The sequence below is a fragment of the Echinops telfairi genome, unplaced genomic scaffold (assembly GCF_000313985.2).
Source record: "Echinops telfairi isolate 266 unplaced genomic scaffold, ASM31398v2 ScPeMD7_7412;HRSCAF=8450, whole genome shotgun sequence".
Taxonomy (NCBI): domain Eukaryota; kingdom Metazoa; phylum Chordata; class Mammalia; order Afrosoricida; family Tenrecidae; genus Echinops; species Echinops telfairi.
Window position 1 is genome coordinate 6,168,319 of NW_022111312.1, and position 20,841 is coordinate 6,189,159.

The 20,841-nt window shown below is 36.6% G+C and overlaps 1 protein-coding gene across 1 annotated transcript in view; it reads right to left on the reverse strand.

The window, feature by feature from the left end:
- MED13L (mediator complex subunit 13L) overlaps positions 1-20,841 on the reverse strand; it is a 229,361-nt gene that overhangs the window by 125,912 nt on the left and 82,608 nt on the right. Inside the window, exon 3 of the mRNA XM_045296704.1 lies at positions 2,572-2,656. Within this exon, the coding sequence (XP_045152639.1) occupies positions 2,572-2,656 (85 nt within the window). The remainder of the gene's footprint in view (positions 1-2,571; positions 2,657-20,841) is intronic.

Consider the following 20,841-nt stretch of genomic DNA (forward strand, 5'->3'; position numbering starts at 1 on the left):
AGGAAGGAAGGAAGGAAGGAAGGAAGGAAGGAAGGAAGGAAGGAAGGAAGGAAGGAAGGAAGGAAAGCCGTTACTGTAACTTTGATAAAAAAGAAAAAGATTACCAATTTTCAAAGAAAAAAACCTCCATTCATACTAATTACACGAAAATAGTTTGAAAACTCAATTATTTATAAAAGAATGGTGCTTAATCTGTTCAAAAACAAACAGCAGTTGTCAAATAGCAATTCTGAGGTTACTATAATGACATTATTATATCAATTTATTTATTGAACAATTTTCATTCAATTATTAACCTTAAAAAGTACAAATTAAAGCATATACATTAAAAATTTTATAAAGGAAAGGATAAGAATTACTGAATGTTAAGCATATGCACCAAATACTAATGAGAGTCACATTATAACACCTAATGAAAACTCAAGGTGTGTAGCACCCTATACTTATATTTATAAAGCAATAACAAAGGCTTGGTGAGATTAGAGTAACTGACCAAGTGACGAGCTCTGAAATCAAGCCAAGGTGTAACCCAAAGTTCTAGGGCTATCTAAAGCTATAGTGTATATAACAATCACTTCAATAGTCTCTGTAGTTCTTTTTTTGTTGTTGGGCCTTTTTTTCAGCCTCTGTATTTTTATTTTTACAAATATCTCTTATAAAACAGTCACTCAAATTGACTTGGGCTTAAGGTTTTAGCACAAATCTAAATGAAGCAAATCCAGAATAAATTATTGTTTGCATTACTACTCCCTTCCAGATTTTCTGCTCTTCTTATTCTCTTCCACAGAACAAAGAAACTAGCCATCATTTAAATATGAAAGGCTGAAAAGACGGCAATTCAAATGGAAGTTCATTAATATTTTCAGAACAAGAAAGACTCCTGACATCAAAAAGCAACACAGAAAGAGTGATGATTTTTTAAATATGTACTTCATTCCATATCCATCTCAAATTTTACAGGGGGAAAAGTCTTTAAATGGTCATTAATTACTATGCAGATATAAGAAACTTATTTTATTCTGGCATACAATATGGAAACAGTAAATTGTCCACATTTTCCTGAAGGATGTGTGTCTTGTTGGGCAGTATTAATATCATCCAGACGGCTTAAAGTATTACATAAGTACACAGAAGTAGAAGACTCTGAAAGAGACATGCAGAAATGTTTCCCGCTAGAAAGTTGTCGCTATTCCTGGTCTTTTGCATCTTTCTTCCTCAAAGCACCATCCAGATCCTAAAACATAGTGCCAGAAAGAGGGGCTCAAACACCGATGGGAATATTTCAAAAGGAGCTATCATCAAGGGGATTTCCCCTTTGTGTGCCAAATAGCTAAATATTTAAGCATCAAAATAAATGATACCATTGACTTAGAATACAGTCAATATAAGAGAAACTATGGGTCCAAGCTGAAGAACAGACAAAAATTCATGAAGAGTCTGTGCATGGGGACTGGGAAGGGTGGTCAGAGGAGGGGTCCCGCAAGCGCACGTTCTTTCATATTACATAATGACAACTAATTAAAAAAGGAGGGATGGCAATATTAGAAAATTGACATTATATTCATAACAGTCACAAACAATTTAGGTAAGAATCACAAATGGAGGTGAAAATGAGTGAGAATTAGATGAGAAATTGGATAATTACATAGTCTCAGTGTATCTGCCTCAAATTTACTTAGTGACTTTGAAATGAGAATTGGCAAAGATTATAGGTAATAAGCTACTTAATATATACTGGTGAAACCAAGCAGCCTACTACCTCAACCAAGGGAGCAATGGACTCATTAAATATGGGATACTGGCATCATGTACTTCATGGTAATACCCCCTGAAGAAGCCACACGTCACTTCCCTAGTATTCCTACTAGAAAGCATTGCCTGAATCCTCTAATAGGGATTCCGATAAACATTGAGGCATCATATAAAACACATGGCCTGAATGCATCAAAATGTCAAGGCCAAGAAAGGCAAGGAATCTAGTATAGATTTGAAGACCTGGAAAGTAAACATCAAGGATGATTATGAATGAGATCTCAAAGGCATTAAGCTGTAAAAGACATAATTAGTACAACCGACAACCCCAAGTAAAACTATGGACTAGATAATGGCCTTTTATCAATGATAAATTTCATAACCATTATTACATAATGGCTTTATAAGACACTATAGGGTGATGCAAAAGTAAATGAGCACTAAAAACTTAGGGGTACAAAAGAACTCTTAAGTCTGCAAATTATTCTCAAGTTTTTTAATCACACAGAAGCACAGAAATACAAAGAAGACAGAGAGAAGACACAAATGATAAAGCACTGGGGAAACAAAACCCTTTTGTGAATCCAGGTAAAACAGTATATGGGATTTCTTTGTACGATTTCAGAAACTTTTTTCCAAGTTGAAATTATATCAATACTAAAAAAACAAAAACAAAACCCACAATAGTGTTTCTGCAATTTCTTTCTTTCTTTTAGTATGTAACAAGAGTAAATCGTGGTACATGAAAACAACAGAAAACAGTGCCAGCAGCACACTTGGTGTGTCTCAGGACCACTGCCATGCTGTTCCTTCTCTTACCTTTCTAACAGGTTGTGGATTGCTTTGAAGAGCAGTGTCCTACATTCATAGGAAAGGCCATTTTCCCAGAGTCCTTCTTCCACAACTGAAACAAACAAAAGAGAAAAAAAACCATAAGTAGGATTTCCAAATAAAAAAATTTTAACTATGAAAATAATAATAATTTATAAGTTATCCAGGGAGTCACACTAGGGCAGGAGGATGGGAAAGGTGAAAAAGAGGAACTGATACCAAGGGTTCAAAATGAAAGAAAATGCTTTTAAAAGGATGATGGTAATTATGTATAATTGTGCTTGATCCAACTAATATATGGATTGTTCTAAGAGCTGTAACAGTCCCCAATAAAATTATTTTTAAAACGTTTTAACTTTAAAATCATTTTTTCCCTAGTGAATGGTAAAGAACGTATGAAAATGGCATGAGCCATTATTTCAGCTGCTTACTGTGTCCAAGAATTTTAGAAATAGGAAATACGTCATATATAAATCTCCTAGCAGGGAACCCACCAAGGAAGGTTTTATGGGTGTTTATTGCCCACTATTACTGCTGTTGCTTAATGACAAAAACTTCATTTAAAAGATGAGTAACAAAAAATACTTAAAGTTAACAAGCTAATGTAACAATTTCATAATGGAATTAAAATTGGCATTAAACGCATGCCTAAAGTCAGAAAATATTATGTACAGAAGAAAATCAAGTTAAAAACCTATGTCATAGAGAAAATCAAAAACAATTTCCACAAATGTCAGTTATATACATTTCTTTCACGTTCTTGAAGACCATGTCTGGAAGTGCTTTTTTGTTTTAAGAACATGCTTAAGGGGGAAGGTCAGAGAATCAGGTCGTGATATAACAGCAAATTTAATTCCTGAACTCACAATTCCAGTAATGTTTGATATTTGGAAAATAACACATATTTGTCATTGAAATGTTATGATCTGGTCACAAGTAACTAACACCAACAGAATGCAATAAACTAACAACGTCCCATGCGGTCCTAGAAGCCTTTCTTTTCATATGTATCACCCTAGAAATCATAATTTCCTTTTGAATTTATTAGTTTAAGATACCTAAAAATTGTAAAGAAGACAACATTTACACAGAAATTTTTCCTTGTTATCTTATAAGCAGCACCCACCTGATAAAATTTTGACAGTAAATTAAAACATAGATTAAATCCACAAAACACTTTTTTCGATTGCTTTTACAACATTAATAGTGATTCTAAGATGCATCTCCATATTCCAAATATAGAAATTTTAAAAGTATTTAAAGTATATTTACATCCATGACTTGTGTACCTATAGGTTTGTGTTGTCTTTTGTTGTTGTTGTTGTTGTTGTTGTTGGGGGTGGGGGGGTGGGGAGAGAGATAGTTTTTCAATGACCAAGCTGACTAAATATTTCTTTGCTTGAATATGTCAGAATATTTTTTCCATGTGGCCAAGCCTGATTTACTTAATTTTCCCAAAGTAACCTTTGTCATAGTATTTTTATATTATCACTAGAGGAATGAAAATAAAATAAACAGAAGGTCCTGATATCTATCTATATGATCTCTACTCAAAACAAAACATCCAAAAGGTTTCTCTAATCTTCTGAAGGTGTTTGGAATCTTTGTTTGCAAATGTTTGCCTCCTTGATAGAGCTTTTTCCTGGATGGGGGTGGAGGAGAGAAGAACCTAACATTTCAATTAAAGAAACATCAAGTGATAATTTGTTCTTCCCTAACATGTTTCACTCAAATAGGACACCAAAAAGAACTGTGCAAAGGAGTCCAAAAGTAAACAGTGTATATCTGAACACAATTTGTTTGCTTGTTTTTAATCCAAAGGAGATGGTACATGTTTAACCTTCACAAATAAATTATTAAAAGCAAAAAACTTTAAGCAAGATCAACACAGATCAAGTAGTACTCTCCAACAGTGCCCTACAATATTAGTTAATTTATTTACTTCTTATTTAACAGTATGAGAATACAGATGTAAAGAATAATATCTTAGGGAAATATTTTTATTTTTTAAATACTGATAATTATTTTCAAAATAATACCACCAATATTGCTTTTTAATATGGTGATTTTCTTATCTCCCCTTATACATTTTATACCATAGAGTAATATAGTTTAGGTACCAATTTAACAAAAAATAAGGAAGAAAGGAAAAGCATGAAGTAAAACGCATTCTACACTACCTTTTTGTGTTTAAAAAACATGTACTAGAACGACAGTGTTAAAAATAGTAAATTACAAATTATCATGTAAATCAACAGACAAAAATCTAAGACATAAGTCATTGAAATTATAAAAAGGGACTGGGGACTGTGTTTGGACTTGGCACGCTTAAATTTCACAATATATCATAAGTCAAGGCTTGTGATCAAAGATCAACCACTCAAAATATTACTAATTTTGGCTATAAATGTAAGGAAAGTCTTATGAACTCCTAATTTACTATGTTTTAATTTAAAAGCAGTTCTGTAGGGTTACTATTCAAAAACAACAATAAATATAAGGAGCCCTGGTGGCACAATGATTATTAAATGCTCAGCTGCTAACGCAAAGGTTGGTGAGTGGTTCCCAACCAGGGGCTCTGGTAAGATTAACACCTAGTGATTTGTTTCCCTGAAGATTACAGCTCAGAAAGCCATATGGGGAAGTTCTACTCTGTCATGTGGGTTTTGATGTGAGTCAGAAATAGACTAACACAACAACAGCACAGCGTAGTACCATCAAGTCAATACCTACTCATAGAGATTCTAGTACAGGGTTTCTGACAGTAAAGCTTAATGTAGCGGTTCTCAACTTTCCTAATACTGCAACCCTTTCATACAGTTCATCATGTTGTGGTGACTGCCCCCAACCACAAAATTATTTTCATTGCTACTTCATTGCTGTCATTTTGCTACTGTTATGAATTGGGCGACCCCTGTCAAAGGGTCGTTCCACCCCCAAGGGGGTCGCAACCCACAGGTTGAGAACTGCTGGCTTAATGGGAGCAGTCTCATCTCTCTCCCACAGGGCAGGTTGGTGGGTTTGAAATGTTGACCTTTTGGAACATTTATGTAATGATCCAAAACATTTATGGAACAGTCTGCTTCCATAAAGATTACAGCCTCAAAAACCCAATAGAGCAGTTCTACTCTGCCCTGCAGAAGAGTCTCTGGGAATTGGAATCAACTGGACAGCAGCTTGGTCCTAAAAGCAGGAATTAATACTGTGAACACTCAATATTTTTCAGTCAACTAATTTTGTTAGTTTTCAACTAAAACTGATACAGGTACTTTACTATGATTTCTGTTTTATAAATGAGAAAACTTGGGCTTTAAAGTAATGCAAAACTTACTCTGGGTTACATGAGTCCAAGATTCTGGGACCAGAGTCTTAGGTATCAATACCTAGAGCAGCACAATGGGACTAAGTGTATTTTATATCTAATTTTCATACATGGTAAATAAATTAATTCTCCCATTAATTTAACTCAAGAGGAAGCAGTTGTAGCTACAAGAACTAGAATATTTCAGATATTTAATAAATATGGTGAGTTGGCCTGGTGCGTATACCTTTCAAAATTCCACTGGATTTCACTTTCAAGCTAATGTCTCCTTATATCCAGTTAATTGAGTTAGAGTTGCTAAGATAGGATTCAAACTCAAGATTTTTGGACTCTCAAGCCCAGGATGTGCCCAACATACTGCACTGCTCTGACACCTGTAAGCCAGGACTCCTCATGCATATTGTTAGCACTGGCAAGAAAGGCTACATTCCACACTACAGGTAAATGTCCCCTTACATCTAAGTTTACACTTAATGTGAGTGTTTTCTAAGTACCTTTTTAAAGGCTAAGCAAAGCTGACATTGCTTTTGTGCAGCTCCATGGTTAAAGTCATATAATGCCACATTTTAGCTTTTTAAACTCCTTATGACATTCCCCCATGTCCACATCAAGGTACAATTTAAAGATTTCAATTTGCTTGATATTGAGATTCTTGTTATTTCTTTTGTCTAATTTAAGTACCCATAAATGAGCTGAGAGAGCTGTTACCACTTCTTTCCCTCTCTGAAGATAGACTAAAAATAAAGGCAATTGCCAGGAAGTTTACCAGACAACCTAAAAGTGCTGGGCTCAGTCTATGAAACAGGTTACACACTGTCTCCATCCTTTACAAGACAGAAAAAAGGAAAAGTCTGGTGGCATAGTGGCTATGCGTTGGGCTGCTAAATGCAAGATCTGAAGGAGAAAGTTTGGGCTTTCTACGGTCTTGGAAACTCACTGGGACTGCTCTACCCTGTCCTTTATGATATGGGCCAGCATCAAAAAGTTCTTGGTAAAAGCCCATTATCATTTCATTCCCTTTTTCATGAATATTTGAAGCCCCTCATACAAGTATCAAGAATCTCTCACTATATCCTATACTTGGACATCTACCTATATTCAATGGAATATTTTGTCTAAAACTTTGATCTCAGAAAAAAACAAAATACCACAAGATCTAAAAGACTAAAGCTTTCTGGCTACAGAGAAAAACTGTTTTGGCATTAAAGCTATCTCACTTAAATTAGAAAAGTTATAATCAGAATTTACTGTTAAAAATTGCTGTTATTCAATCTTTTTTAATACAGTAATCCTCATATTATCAAATATTTAAACTGTAAAATCACATCATATAAAAAATTTAAGCATAAAAGCAATGTTTTAAAAAGGAAAATTTAAATAGCAGTAATTATTGCTTAGCACCTGAATGATTTTTCAAAATCCTCACAAATTATAAAACAACTTCTTTCAACTTTGCAAAAACATGATTCCTTGCAGAATTAATAAGCTTCTTTGAAAGAAAAGCCATATAAAAGGTTCAGGGGAAAAGTCAATATGGCAAAATATCAAAGCAGCATATACTTCAATGATTTTGTGTTTCCCAGCAGAGAACCTGGAAAGATACCTCTTCCAAGTCGACAAATGAATCGGACATACTTTACTTGAAGGGGAAAGAAAGGGGGAGGGAAAATGGGATAGGGAAGGGAGGAGCATAAAGATTGTGAAACCTTGAAGAAATTCAAGCGCATGCTTTTAGAATTCAGGTCACTCTGCCTTACACAGTTTAAAAGTAGAATTACTTTCAAAGAACACATATTTCCTCTGAGCTATGATACATATTTCCTTTTAATGTATCATATTGCAGCAACAGCTGAAATGAACATCTAGACATCAAAAACACTTCTTACTCCCACCTACTGCTTTTTTACCTCAGGCATCAAAACTAATGAAACCTATTATCCAGAACATTGAGTTCAGTAACCACATAGGCCATTGCAAATACTGGGGGGTTGGGGGTGGGGGTGGACGGCGCTTTCAGGAAAGGCACTCCTTAGTCAGCCATTAAAATTACCGAAATCAAATTCTGCTCCAAACTCCAGGAATACAAATAGATTAAACCAAGGCATATGAAACAAGATTATTTCCCAGTTATTGCAGTGACAAAAAGAGCACACCTCTGAAACCAGGGTTTATAACTTCCCACTCACTCACTTTCTTTGTTTTCAATCTCTATCATACCAAACCAGGATTTATAATTTGCTACTCACTCTCTTTGTTTTCGATCTCTATCTTTTATCATATCAAACTCTTTGTAACTTAAAAAAATCCTTTTAATTACTAAAATCTAATTCAGAGATTGTACCAAGCAGGTACTATAATAAGAAATCACTGATTAATTTAATTTTACAAAGGATAGCAAATGAAATACTACTTTTAAAAAAAATGTATACAGCATTCTGAAGTATCTGCTTTTTTAAAAATTGATTTACACAAAATTGAGCAACAAAGTAGCATAAGGCCACATTAATTCTGAAAGATTGCATTATACCCATAAAAAATCCAATTACACAACACCATTGATTAATCATAGTTAGGCTGCCATTGACTGCCTTGTAAAATCTATATTTGAAGTCATTAATAACTAAATGGACTTATTACTTATAGCAAATTCAACCCACTTAGAGCTCCAATCTTCTTGAATTGCTTGTGGGTGTAGAATAGTTGGTACCACTTAACAAATCTATGATGAAAATGGATTTTAACTTTACCAGTGTCAATTCATCAATCAAATAAGAATTGGGGACAGAAATTATATATCAAAATGTTCCATTTATTTTGAACTGTTTGAAAGTTTAAATGACTACAATATTGAAAATAATCTGAAGACAAAAAAAGCACAGTTACAATTCAACATTTTAACTGCATGTCTTCCTACGAATACCTTCACAGCATAGGTTCTATAGGCCAGTTGCAGGAGCACCAGAACCTTAAGGACGGCTTCTCTACAGCAATGCAGCAGTTGGGGTATGGCCCAAGTTAGCATTTCACTGAAGCACCAGACACCATGCAAAGCCAGTAAACTTAAAATAGGGAGGAGATCATTAAAGTAAATTTCTAGATGAACCGCACAAGACTTTCAAGATACTACTGTTACAGAAAACAGAAATTGTGCATGACGGCTGCTAATGATATCTGAGAATGAAGCATGACCTCATTTGCTACTCCTTCAAAGGATTTGAAAATAATTACTACTTTTCACCCCTTGAAACTATTATCAGTGTGCTTTTTTATAATATGAAACACAAGCAAAGTCATTATTTTTTATATCTTTGGCTGTGTATATATTTTCTTCAGTGAACATGTATATGTCGTATGTGAATAAGTATTTAAAATACAGTTATTATTTATTAAATAGTCACACGCAGGTGGATGAAGCTACATGATCAGAAATTCATCCACAAAAAGGTCTTAGAACAGAAATCACCACAAAATAAAATACAATTATGAGAAGGAACAGCAAGTGACGGGATTCAGTTGCAGTATTTACATCTAAATTTGTCAATGGTGACAAATAAAAAATTTATAAAATTCCTCTAGGACAGTGAGCATCAAGAGAACATAGCATTACTATTGATTTCAACATTTGTATAATTTTAACAGTAGACATTAAAAATATTTATTTGCACTCCACAGGCACAACCTGATTTGTAACACTCTCTCTCTTTCTCTCTAGCTTGCAACTAAAATTATGATAGGGCAAGTCCCCAAATTGCCTTTTACACTAAAGCTCAAACAGTTGTCTGTCACTGCTATTAGAGTGAGTAATCCTTGCAGCTGTAACTGTGTGAGATGCAGCTGTCTTGCTGGCATTCTCTCCCCACCCCCACTCGGCCAGCATTTCTGTTCTTGCTACAATAATCTTAAAGAGCATTTTACAGGAGGCTTAGCCCTGGCTGAGGGCACTCTACTGCGTGACCAAGAGAACATGGAAACACGACTCATTAGACACGCCTGGAGTGATAACAATGGTGCTGCTTCTTGCTGCCTTTCATTTCATACATCAGGCTGAGACTAATGCATTCTCGTTACACAACAAGCACATTTATAGACAGGAAAAAACTGTAATCACCTTTGATTAAGAGACAGCATATTTTTCCTATATGAGCCGCCGCCAGCCATACTGACATAGTAATTATTTTTTAACTGACAGGTTAAAATAACAAAAGTAGCAAAAATAACATCTGCCCCCGAAAGGGGGAAGAAAATTAAGAAAGTGGAAGAAGCGGAGTATGTTGAAGATTTGGAACACAAAGACTGCTCTCTAGGCCATGCTCAGTGCCACCTCCCTGGGCCTGGGGAGCACCTCCATTTCTACTGAAGCCGAAACACCTACACCACACAGACTCTTTAGTAAGCAACCACCTTCTGAACATAGGTTCTTCGAGTTTGGGCAAAAACTGAAGAGCTTTTTGCCATCTTCACTGTATCACAACCGTATTTTTACTCAAATCTCATGAGAGCTGTCCTTTTTTCCCAACCCTGCAACACCCTGGCACATGTGCTTGCTATGTGCTCCATGCATGTAATGTACTATGTGCGTGGCTGGTACTCACGTCCGTCCCCTTCTTCTTTGCCTCTGAACTTCAAAACTCAACAGTGCTGAGGGTTCCCTTCTCTTTGTCCACTATCTACTTTCACTACAAAACAACGCGTTCCCTTCTCTCTGTTCATTATCTTCTTTGACTACAAGATAATGCTTGCCTTTACCTACACTGTCACTTCAGAAGACAGTGTCTATTTTAAGTGGCACAGTTAAAAATGTAACTGATTTTATAACAAGACTGTAGAATAACTGTATCATAGTCCATTATTTGACCCAACACCCTCTCATTAATCATTGCAGGTGGTGAAGATTTGAAGTTGAAAGTTAAGAATCCTAATTTAACTCAAAAATAAGCCATTAACTTAGTTATACTGACAACATGCAGTCAGTTTTCTTCTGGGGCTTTAAGAAAGCAAGCCACTTCTTCACACACCCACACAGTCGCAGTCTATGAGGGATTTCTGTATTTGTAGTGATGGGTTTACTATAGTCGCAGTCTATAATGGATTTCTGTATTTGTGGTGATGGGCTTACTAGGAATTTGGTAGGTAGTGAGGGGAGAAGAGTAGTAACCAAAAACTGGAAGATTATAGATAACACAATATATTTGAAGTATTTTTTCTAGGTTAGCAAATTCTGCCACAATTTAACAAACCCCAAAATTGATGAGTCTCTTTCAGCTTTTTCTTATAAACATGCAGATTTTACCACTAAGGATGTAATGAAATGCAAAGCTTGCAAAACCACTTCATGTTAAAAATTTGCTAAAATCAAAACAAAAAATGAACTACCAGAAAATGTTGATTGAGCACAAAAGGCACAAAACTTTAAAACCTGAAATTGTTTTGGGGAAAAAAGTGACACAGCGCAAGTGCCTTTTGGTAAAATTGCAACCCTTTGTGTGTGTCTGTAAGTCACATATTGGACTCTGGCATTAATTTATACCTGCTGGGTTCTGAAGAGAGTCTAAATAAAATCCATTTTTATGAAAAAGAGTGTTGGTAATCAGATTATTTTACATTAATAAATGTCGACTTGTTTATCATATGTATTCCCAACCTGGCTCTGAGCAGCTCCGAAATTACAATTCTTCACCTTAAAACAAACATATTGTTCACCTTTAAAAGCCAGAATGTATTCACTTTCCCCTCCAGCCTTCAAAATTAATCTATGCCCCTTAATTTAGCAAAAACAACCAATTGGAAAGCAATAAAAGTTTCTCAAAACTTCGAGTTGAAACACATCCAGGAAAAAAGTTGTCTTTATCCAAAACTTTTAACAAGCTAGGTAGTTTCCAACTCATATGCAAAATCTACAAATGACCTAAATATTCCAATACTGCCAAGCACTTTTACTTCATAGAGGTGTTTCCACAAAGGGCCCTTTGCTTTTAACATGACTCAAGTACAAAAACTCCAAGACCTTTGGGACTGCAATGGTGTAAATGAATTCCATCGTTATTTTCTGTCTAAATGTAGAATTTTGATTGGAGGGCCAGAAGACCAGTGATTTTAGATAGGGTCTGGGCTAGGGTAGAGCAAAGGACACCTGCATTATACAGGAGCTGTGTTATTATACAGGACACCTGTGTCCTATGACCAGGTGTCTCTGCTCCGTCCATCTCCACACAACTAGCACAGATGCAGATTTATCCAGTTATGTCGTTTCATCCACTCTACATTTAGGAGTTCTACAGAGGTTCATCTGAAAAGATAAACTAAAACAGGAAAGAAAAAAAAATGTCTACTGGTAGGATAGAATTTACAAACCACAGAAAAGGCAAAGGAATTAAAAGCAGGAGCAAGACAGGACTCCCAAGCCCCCAGGGCAATGCTAGCACTTCAGTGGGCCTGCTGCTGCTTTTGTAGTTAGCTTAACTCCAGATTCTTCCCAGCTCTCAAACAGCAGGATCCTAACCAGGTACACTAGACTGTGGGAAAGTCTTCTACAATGGAATTGGAGGATTGCAAATGTTTACAGAGGGCAAGACCTAGCCATTCTGTTTCTTCTCATCAGGTCACTCCTCACAAAATCCAAAACCAACATGAACGCTAAGAATAATACAGGTTAAATGACCTTAAAGTCTCCCCAGCATGCAGAACCATGTGTTTGTGAAGGAGTAATGCATTAACCCATGAATTTCCTTGTAGGACATACAGAATCACTAACTTACTTTGTCAACTGCTGTATTCCTTTACCAATTCTCCTTTTCATGGTTTCAAAACCAGCTATTATAAAGTGTAACAATTAAAAGCCAAAGTTCCCAATACTCAACTAAAGAGGAAATATATCCTGGCAAATTGCTCTATTTAAAATAAGGCATGCAAGCTCTGCTAAAAGAAATATCACAATTAAATATCATCTTAAGGGTGTCAAAAATTAAATAGGAACAACATTAGGTACCAGAACAGCTACGAGGGAACAGAAACACACAAACATCACCCTTCCCCTTAAAAAAAAAAAAAGAAAGAAAGAAAAGAAAAGGGGGTGAGGGGGGAACATTGCTAGTAGAAGTAAAAAGGTGGTCTACCTCTAGAGAAAAATGACTGACAAGGTCGAATACAGCTGGAATTCAGCAACGCTACTTGAACGTGTACCCACAGAAATACGTGCTTATGCACTCGCAAATATAAATCAGTTGTGCTATGTTCCAATGACAGAATACTACAAGCAGCCCATAAAATTCTCAACACATTTAACTCTGCTTTATAGACAAAAGATGTCCTTCAGACATTATGTCCATTCATGTATGTGGTCAGAATGTAGGCACACACTGTATACAGAGCAATGAAAAGTGAAAACAACTGTAGATAAAGGCAGCAGCACGGATAAGTCTTTAAAACATAAGAGCATAGACATGAGAATGGACGCTATAGGATTTCATGTAGATAAAACTACAAAACAGGCAAGCAAACTACATTGTTTAGGAATGGATATAATGTAATCTTAAAATAATATAAAGCAAAGATATAAAACTCTGGCTAGTATTTACCACTGAAAAGGAAGTGAAAGAGTTTTAACAGCAAAGGAATACTCAGGAAATTTCTGTAATACTCCTTGGAAGTGCACACATGCTAACTGTATAAAAATTATTTTATATATAATTTTGTTTGTTTTAACTTACAATGTAAAAGATTTGACACTGTGCTTCCAAAAGGAGCCCTGGTGGCTTGGTAGTTAAGTTAAGTACTGGGCTGCAAGCCAAAAGGTTGAACCCACCAGCCACTCCGCGGGAGAAAGATGAGGCTGTCTGCTCTAGTGGAACTACCCAGGGACTACGGTAGTTCCACGCTGTACTACAAGGTTGCTATGAGTTGTACTCAACAACAGTGGGTTTGCCCTGGGTTCATATTTCAAAAACAAAATACATAAGTTAAAAGTTAAATTGCATATATATTATGAACAGAGTTTTAAGATGTATTTTCAGATATATGTAAAGTAAAAAATAATATTCACAAAAGAACTATATAGATGTTCAACCCAAGCAAGTATGGAGTCCTCAAAACAACAACAGATAAAGTCCGCATACATTCAAAGATACTACATGCCAAGGATGACTTGGCAATACAGCTGTTTATGGGGCAATAGAGAAATAGCCTAAAGAAGAAGCATAGTAAACATGTAGCAGATGTTGTTTGGACAGCAGATACACAACACTCTGTAAAGTACAGATATTGTTGTTAAGTTTCTTTTACAATCTAGCTTCATCAAGAATCTGGCAGGAAAAAGCCTTTTAACTGATCTCCCAGCTTTTCACTCAAAGTCCAGTAAATCCACTCTCCAAAGTGAGCCAAAGCCATCTTTTCAAAACTTACAGCACATCATAGACCTCTGACACTTCAAATTTATTCCTGTAGGTTCCCACTACGTTAATCATCTCTCTAGATCAGCAGCTCTCAACCTGTGGGTTGACATCCCTTTGGGGGTCGAACGACCCTTTCACAGGGGTCGCCCAATTCATAACAGTAGCAAAATTACAGTTACGAAGTAGTAACAAAAATAATTTTATGGTTGGGGGTCACCACAACATAAAGAACTGTATTAAAGGATCACAGCATTAGAAAGTTCAAAACCACTGCTCTAGATAAAATCCTTAGCATAGCCTACCAGGGCGCCACCTACTCTCACTTCCATCTGCCTCTTCCAGCTGCAGCTGGCTGACCAACAGCACTGGCCTGCTTCCCCAACAAAGTAAGGCTCACGGGCTTTGTCCTTACTGTGCCAGGCTGACACTCCTTCTCAGTCTCAGCGCAAATGCATCGCTTTAAGGAGGCCTTCTCCAGGAACGTCACCTCTAGTAGCCCCTTCTCAGCCACTCCCTTCCTCATGAACAGCTCCATAGTACATCACCATGTGAAAGTATTCATTTATTTATTTATTATCAGCCTTCTCATCCACAAGAACTCAAAAGTCGATATGCACAAGAGCAAAGTCCGTACCTGTGATCTTACTGTATGTTGTACAGAACCTTCCATGAAGAAAACAGACTGTGAGCCCTGAAATCTAAAACGCATTCAAAGTTAAGAGTAAAATGCAATCTGTCACAAAGTGATCATTTACTATTAATCTACATGGCATGGCTATATCATTAAGTTTACATGGTATAATTTGGCACTTTTATAAAAGATTTAGTTTGAACTTCTCTCCACATCCTCATGCTCAAAGAAAAGTTTTACACGTTATCAGAGTTGGTTTGGGGTTTTTTTTACAATTATTTCCATGGAAACAGATTAGGGCTATAATTAAATCATGAAAATATTTCTATAGAAACAGTATAAATGAAAATGTGATGAAAATAGGATGTTATTTGAACCTATGATAATTAGTGAGATTAGAGTGATGAATATAAAGGACTCTTGAGGGAAAAATAAATTAATATACAATAATGACAATAAAGCATTACTTAACGCAGTTACTATCATAAAGTGAGCCTTTGTACAACTTTAATGTGCTAAATCAGGCAATTTTAAAGTATGCAACTTCTCTCCTAATAATCAACATCGAGATATAATAATTAACACGCTCACACTGGCATATTTAATTCTAGGCATCAACTCGATAGAGCATTATTATTGATGAAGATGTCATCCCTATACATCCACAATGCCCTCGTGTTCACTGTATCTGGTATAACAAAGTTATAATGAAGTGACATTATATTCTTACACAGATCAACACAGCTACATTTAAATAACATAGCATATGCACTACACTTCCATCTTATTAGGAACCACAAACCAAAAGTCCCTGTGTTTATCAAAAGCCACATCTAAAAAAAGCACTCTCACTTCGGGAATGAGACACATGTAAGACAAATGCACATTTGGAGAAAAATCTTGCAAAATCCCTTTTGTGGAAATTTTAGCCACTTTCTATTACAGTCTTTCTGGGAAACCCCTTTCAATATAATTATAATTCTCAATTATCTCATTTTTTGTGATTCTTCCCTCAAAATAAAAAAAAACTGAAGTCACTGTTTTTAATCAATTATAACTTAGACATATGGCAGTCAAGAGTAAACACTAAATTTGAGAAGCAATATTTAAAAGATGGATTTGATCTATTTAAGGGGAACTTCTTATATTCTGAGCTAGATTACAGAGATCTGCTTTAAAACGAGGATGAACAGAAAAGAGACTAAAATGGAATGGAATGGCTCTTTTAAATCGACTAGACGACGATTTACTATTCAGTCACTTTGTATCCCCCCCTTCAGTCTAGAAAAAGCAAAGCCCTAACTTTCAATTAGTCATACACTGTCCTATTTAATTTTTTTTTCTCTAACCGTTCCCCCCTTTTGAAGGTGAACTTAAATTAAGTCGAAGACACATAATACACAGGCAGTAATTTGGAATTGGATTTTTGCCTACCAAAACCAGACATTATGACTTGCCAGGGGAGAAGCCATATAAATACGACTATTCACAAGATCGGAGCATCAGCACCAGACCCATTTACCTCAGGGCAGTCACCAAAACTTCAAAGCACCATTAGGCACAGCGTCAATGCTTTTGTCTGTCTGAAAGATCTTAGAGGAGACTCCATAAGTGACCTTTGTATCACAAACATCTAGGACTTCCCAGGAAACACACAGATTTCTGAAACTCAACAGATGCTGCCTAAACATTTCTTTCTAACTATGGAAAAAAATCAACAGCATCTTTCTCTGAAGGTGATCATAAATTAGTAACAAAATTACTGGCCACATTGGAATAACACAGAAATGTTTTATACTTGCTTTACTTAGTTCAGGTTCAGAATAACTATGTTTCAAAGAAAACTCTCCAGATTGTGCAACTTCAATTTCCCACTGCTCATTTTCAACGGCAATGTGACCAAGAATTTCCCCAAGGAGAACCAGTGTGTTAATGCCCTAAAACCTCATTCTCAGAAAAATAAGCATCTTTGATAGCATGTCTAGCATTTCCAAAAATCTTAATGAAAAGGTAAATCTATCATAAATGGAAAGGCCTTTTTTCTTTTTTTTAGAAATGAGCAAACCAGGCTCATCAAAAGGCTAGAAAGGACTTTCTGGAAAGAATGATAAACATCTTGGAATCTCACTCCTTTTCTCACACACTGAGCTCCAATCTGCAGCCTTTTCCCTCTGAGCCAATGCACTTGATGGGTGTGATAACAGATGGATCATTGTATCTGCCAACTTCCTGTGATGTACTGTATGAGGACTGATAATTTAGTGGCTACAGAAGCCCTGCAACAGACAATGCAAGCAATGCTGGCATTCAGGAAGGAGCTGCATGCAGTCCTTTGACAGTCTGTAGGTGTTAAATACATATGGATCAGTGTACAATGTAAGCTCTCTGCAAGTATCTAAGCCACTTTAAAAAAATTAAGTACAGAGCAAGCTAAGTTCTAAGTAAAAGTAAACAGGAAAAGGCAACTATATCATGTTATAAAGTGGTTATTTTTCTTCACCTAAACACATATGAAAAATTTACATTGCTCAAAGGTCTTATTAGGACTTCATGAGCAGGTTAACTAGGAATGGGAATATGTATTTTTATTTAAAAAAAACACACTGTAGGATTGGTTTGTGGGTTTCTCAACCTCAGGACTATTGGCATCTTGGGTGGGTGGAATAATTCTCTGCTGAAGGCTGTCTTGTACACTGCCAAATGCTTGGGGCCATCGGTGGCACTAACTCCTTACGGACACACTTGCTGCCCAGCACCTCGTGACACCCCAGTCTTCAGCACTTCCAAAGTTCCCTGGGTGGCAAAACTGCCCTCATTTGGGAACTACTGGAGAAGAAGAATGCACTTCCACCTTTCAGATCCTCATGTATATCTTACAGCGGAAGGATCTTCACCAACTGTGCACACATTACTAACAGAGGAAAGGCACTTGAAAGCAAATTTTTCACTAAGTTCCAACAGGGAATTATAAAAGCATTAACAAACACAAGGCATATGTATTAAATCTCTCCAAAAGAGAGAAAAAAGTCAGAGCTCTGCCACAACACAATGTACAAATGGCTCAACAGCAGATAACTCAATAGATCTAGTGCAACCACTGAGTCGACAGAACAGATTCAGTACCTTAATTCACAAACACAAAACCATCCTAGGACTTTACCCTGGCTTTGCTACAACAATATCTGGGGATACTTATGTTGGTGACAAATCATAAAAGGCAGAAATGGTATGGTATATTGACAAATGGTGTAATAGGGAGACTGAACTTCAAAGGCATATGATTTAATTACCAAGTACACCATAAAGATGGATTTAGAGAATGAGATAGTAAATTTACAATTTCAAATATCACATATGGCAATAGCAAATTAAAAATATATACTATAAAGCACATAGTAGGATTTCACCACTCATCTCTCAATTTGTGTACTGTAGCCACTTACTTGTTGCTATAAAGTTGGAAGCTATTCTACAGGGATTTCAAATACCAGCAGAATCACCCATGGTGGACAGGTTTTGGCAGACATGGTACACAGGTTTCAGAGAAGCTTCCACACTAAGATAGACTAGGAAGAAACACCTGACAATATCCATCTTTTAAGGTTTCAAGGGAGGTGGTGTGTGTGGGTGTGGGTGTAGTGAAAGTCTTTTAAGTAGCAAGAGAGAACTACCTGATACAGCGCAGGTAAATGAGCCCCTCGGGTTGGGAGGCACTCAAGTATGACTGGGAAGAAGCTGTCTCCTCAAAGGAAAGTTGACCTTACCGAGGTGTGTGGAGTAAGGCCTTTGGGACCTTCATTTGTTGGTGTGGCGTGACTCAATGTAAGAAAAAACATCTGCAAACTCCCATTAACAACCAGAAACTGAGATGTGCGAAGTAAGAATGCAGGAAAATGAGAAGAGAAGACCTCAAGAATGAATGGAAAGCATAAAGATTGATTTTGTAGGCATTCGAGAGCTTAAGTGGACTGGTATTGACAATTTTTAATCAGCCTACAATGACAGGGATGGTAAATTGAAGAGGAATGTGGCACATTCATTGCCAAAAAGAACCCATCCATATCAAGTCTGAACTACAATCCTGTTAGTAATAGGAATAATATCCCTATACCTAGAAGGAAGACCAGAGTGTCCTGGTTGAACTGGATTAAGTATGAGGTTGCTAGCCACAAGGCCAACAGTTCAAACCCAGCAGTCACTCTACCAGAGGATGGTAAGGCTGTCCTTGTCCCGTAAAAGTTTAATAATCTCAAGATAAGCAAGATAAATCATCCGGAGGAGAAAACAACATGACCAACGGTTCTGGGGGACATGGGAGAGGAGGAGACAGGGGAAAGGAACAGGGATGTCAACCAACCCAGGGAAAAGGGAACAACAAATGATCTAAAATCGATGGCAAGGAGAGCACTGATGCATGGTGGGGCTTGATCAAGGGCAATGTAGCCAAGAGGAATTATTGAAACCCAAATGAAGGCCAAACATGATAGTGAGACAAGAGGAAAGGAAAAGGAAATAGAGGAAAGAACTAGGAGACAAAGTATATTTGTAGAGGTCTAAATACAGGCATGTACATATATAAATATATTAATATATAACAATAGGGGAATAGATCTATGTACATGTATTTATATGTTACGAATTAAGGTAGCTGATGGACATTGGTCCTCTACTCAAATACTCCCTCAATGCAAGAACACTTTGTTCTAATAACCCGGCAATCTGTGATGCTCACCTTCCGGACAAGAGAGTTGAAGACAAAAGGGGTGCATAAGCAAATGTGGTGAAGAAAGCTGACGGTGCCCAGCTAGCAAAAGATATAGCATCTGGAGTCTTAGAAGGTTTGAAGATAAACAAGCGGCCATCTAGCTGAGTAGCAACAAAGCCCACATAGCAGAAGCACAGCAGTCTGTGTGATCATGAGGTGTAGATGGGATCAGGGATCAGACATCAAAGGCCCAGAACAAAAAAATCATATCAGTGTGAATGAATGAGAGGGGAGTACAGAGTGGAAACCCAAAGTCCATCTGTAAACAATTGGGACATCCCCTTACAGAAGGGTCACAAGGAAGAAAGAAACCAGTCAGGATGCAGTATAGCACCGATGAAACATACAACTTTCTTCTAGTTCTTTAATGCTTCCTAGCCCTCCACCCCCCACACAATCATGACCCCCAATTCTACCTCAAAAATCAGGCTAGACCAGAACCTGTACACAAGTACAGATAAGAGCTAGAAATACAGGGAATCTAGGACAGATAAACCCCTCAGGACCAATAATAAGAGTAGTGATACCAGGAGGAGAAGGGGAGGTGGGTGGAGAAAGGGGAAACCGATCACAACGATCTACATATAATCTCCCCCCCCCCCAGGTGAAGGGAAACAATGGTCAGTGTAAAACTTGAAAAATAAATATATAAATGATCAAGGATTCCTGAAGGAGGGAAAATGGGGAAGGGGGAAATGAGCTGATACCAAGGTCTCAAGTAGAAAGAAAATGTCTTGAAAAGGATGATAGCAACATATGTACAAATGTGCTTGACACAATGGATGTATACATGGATTGTGATAAGAGCCCCCAATAAGATAATTTGATAGATGGGGGGGGGGGAGTTTAATAATCTCAAAACCCTACATAGGAGCATTGGAAAATCAGTAAATATAACTATTCAAATGTATACCCCAAGTATTAATGACAAACATCAAAAAAAATTAAAGCATTTACCTATACTACAATCTGAAATTGATAATATATGCGATCAAGATGTACTGATAATTATTGATTAGAATGTGAAAGTTAGAAACAAAGATGGAGGACCAGAGTTGAAAAATATGGCCTTAGTGATAGAAAGAAAACTGATGATCACATGATACAATTTCCCAAGACTGAAGATTTATTCCTTGCAAATCTTTTTCAATTA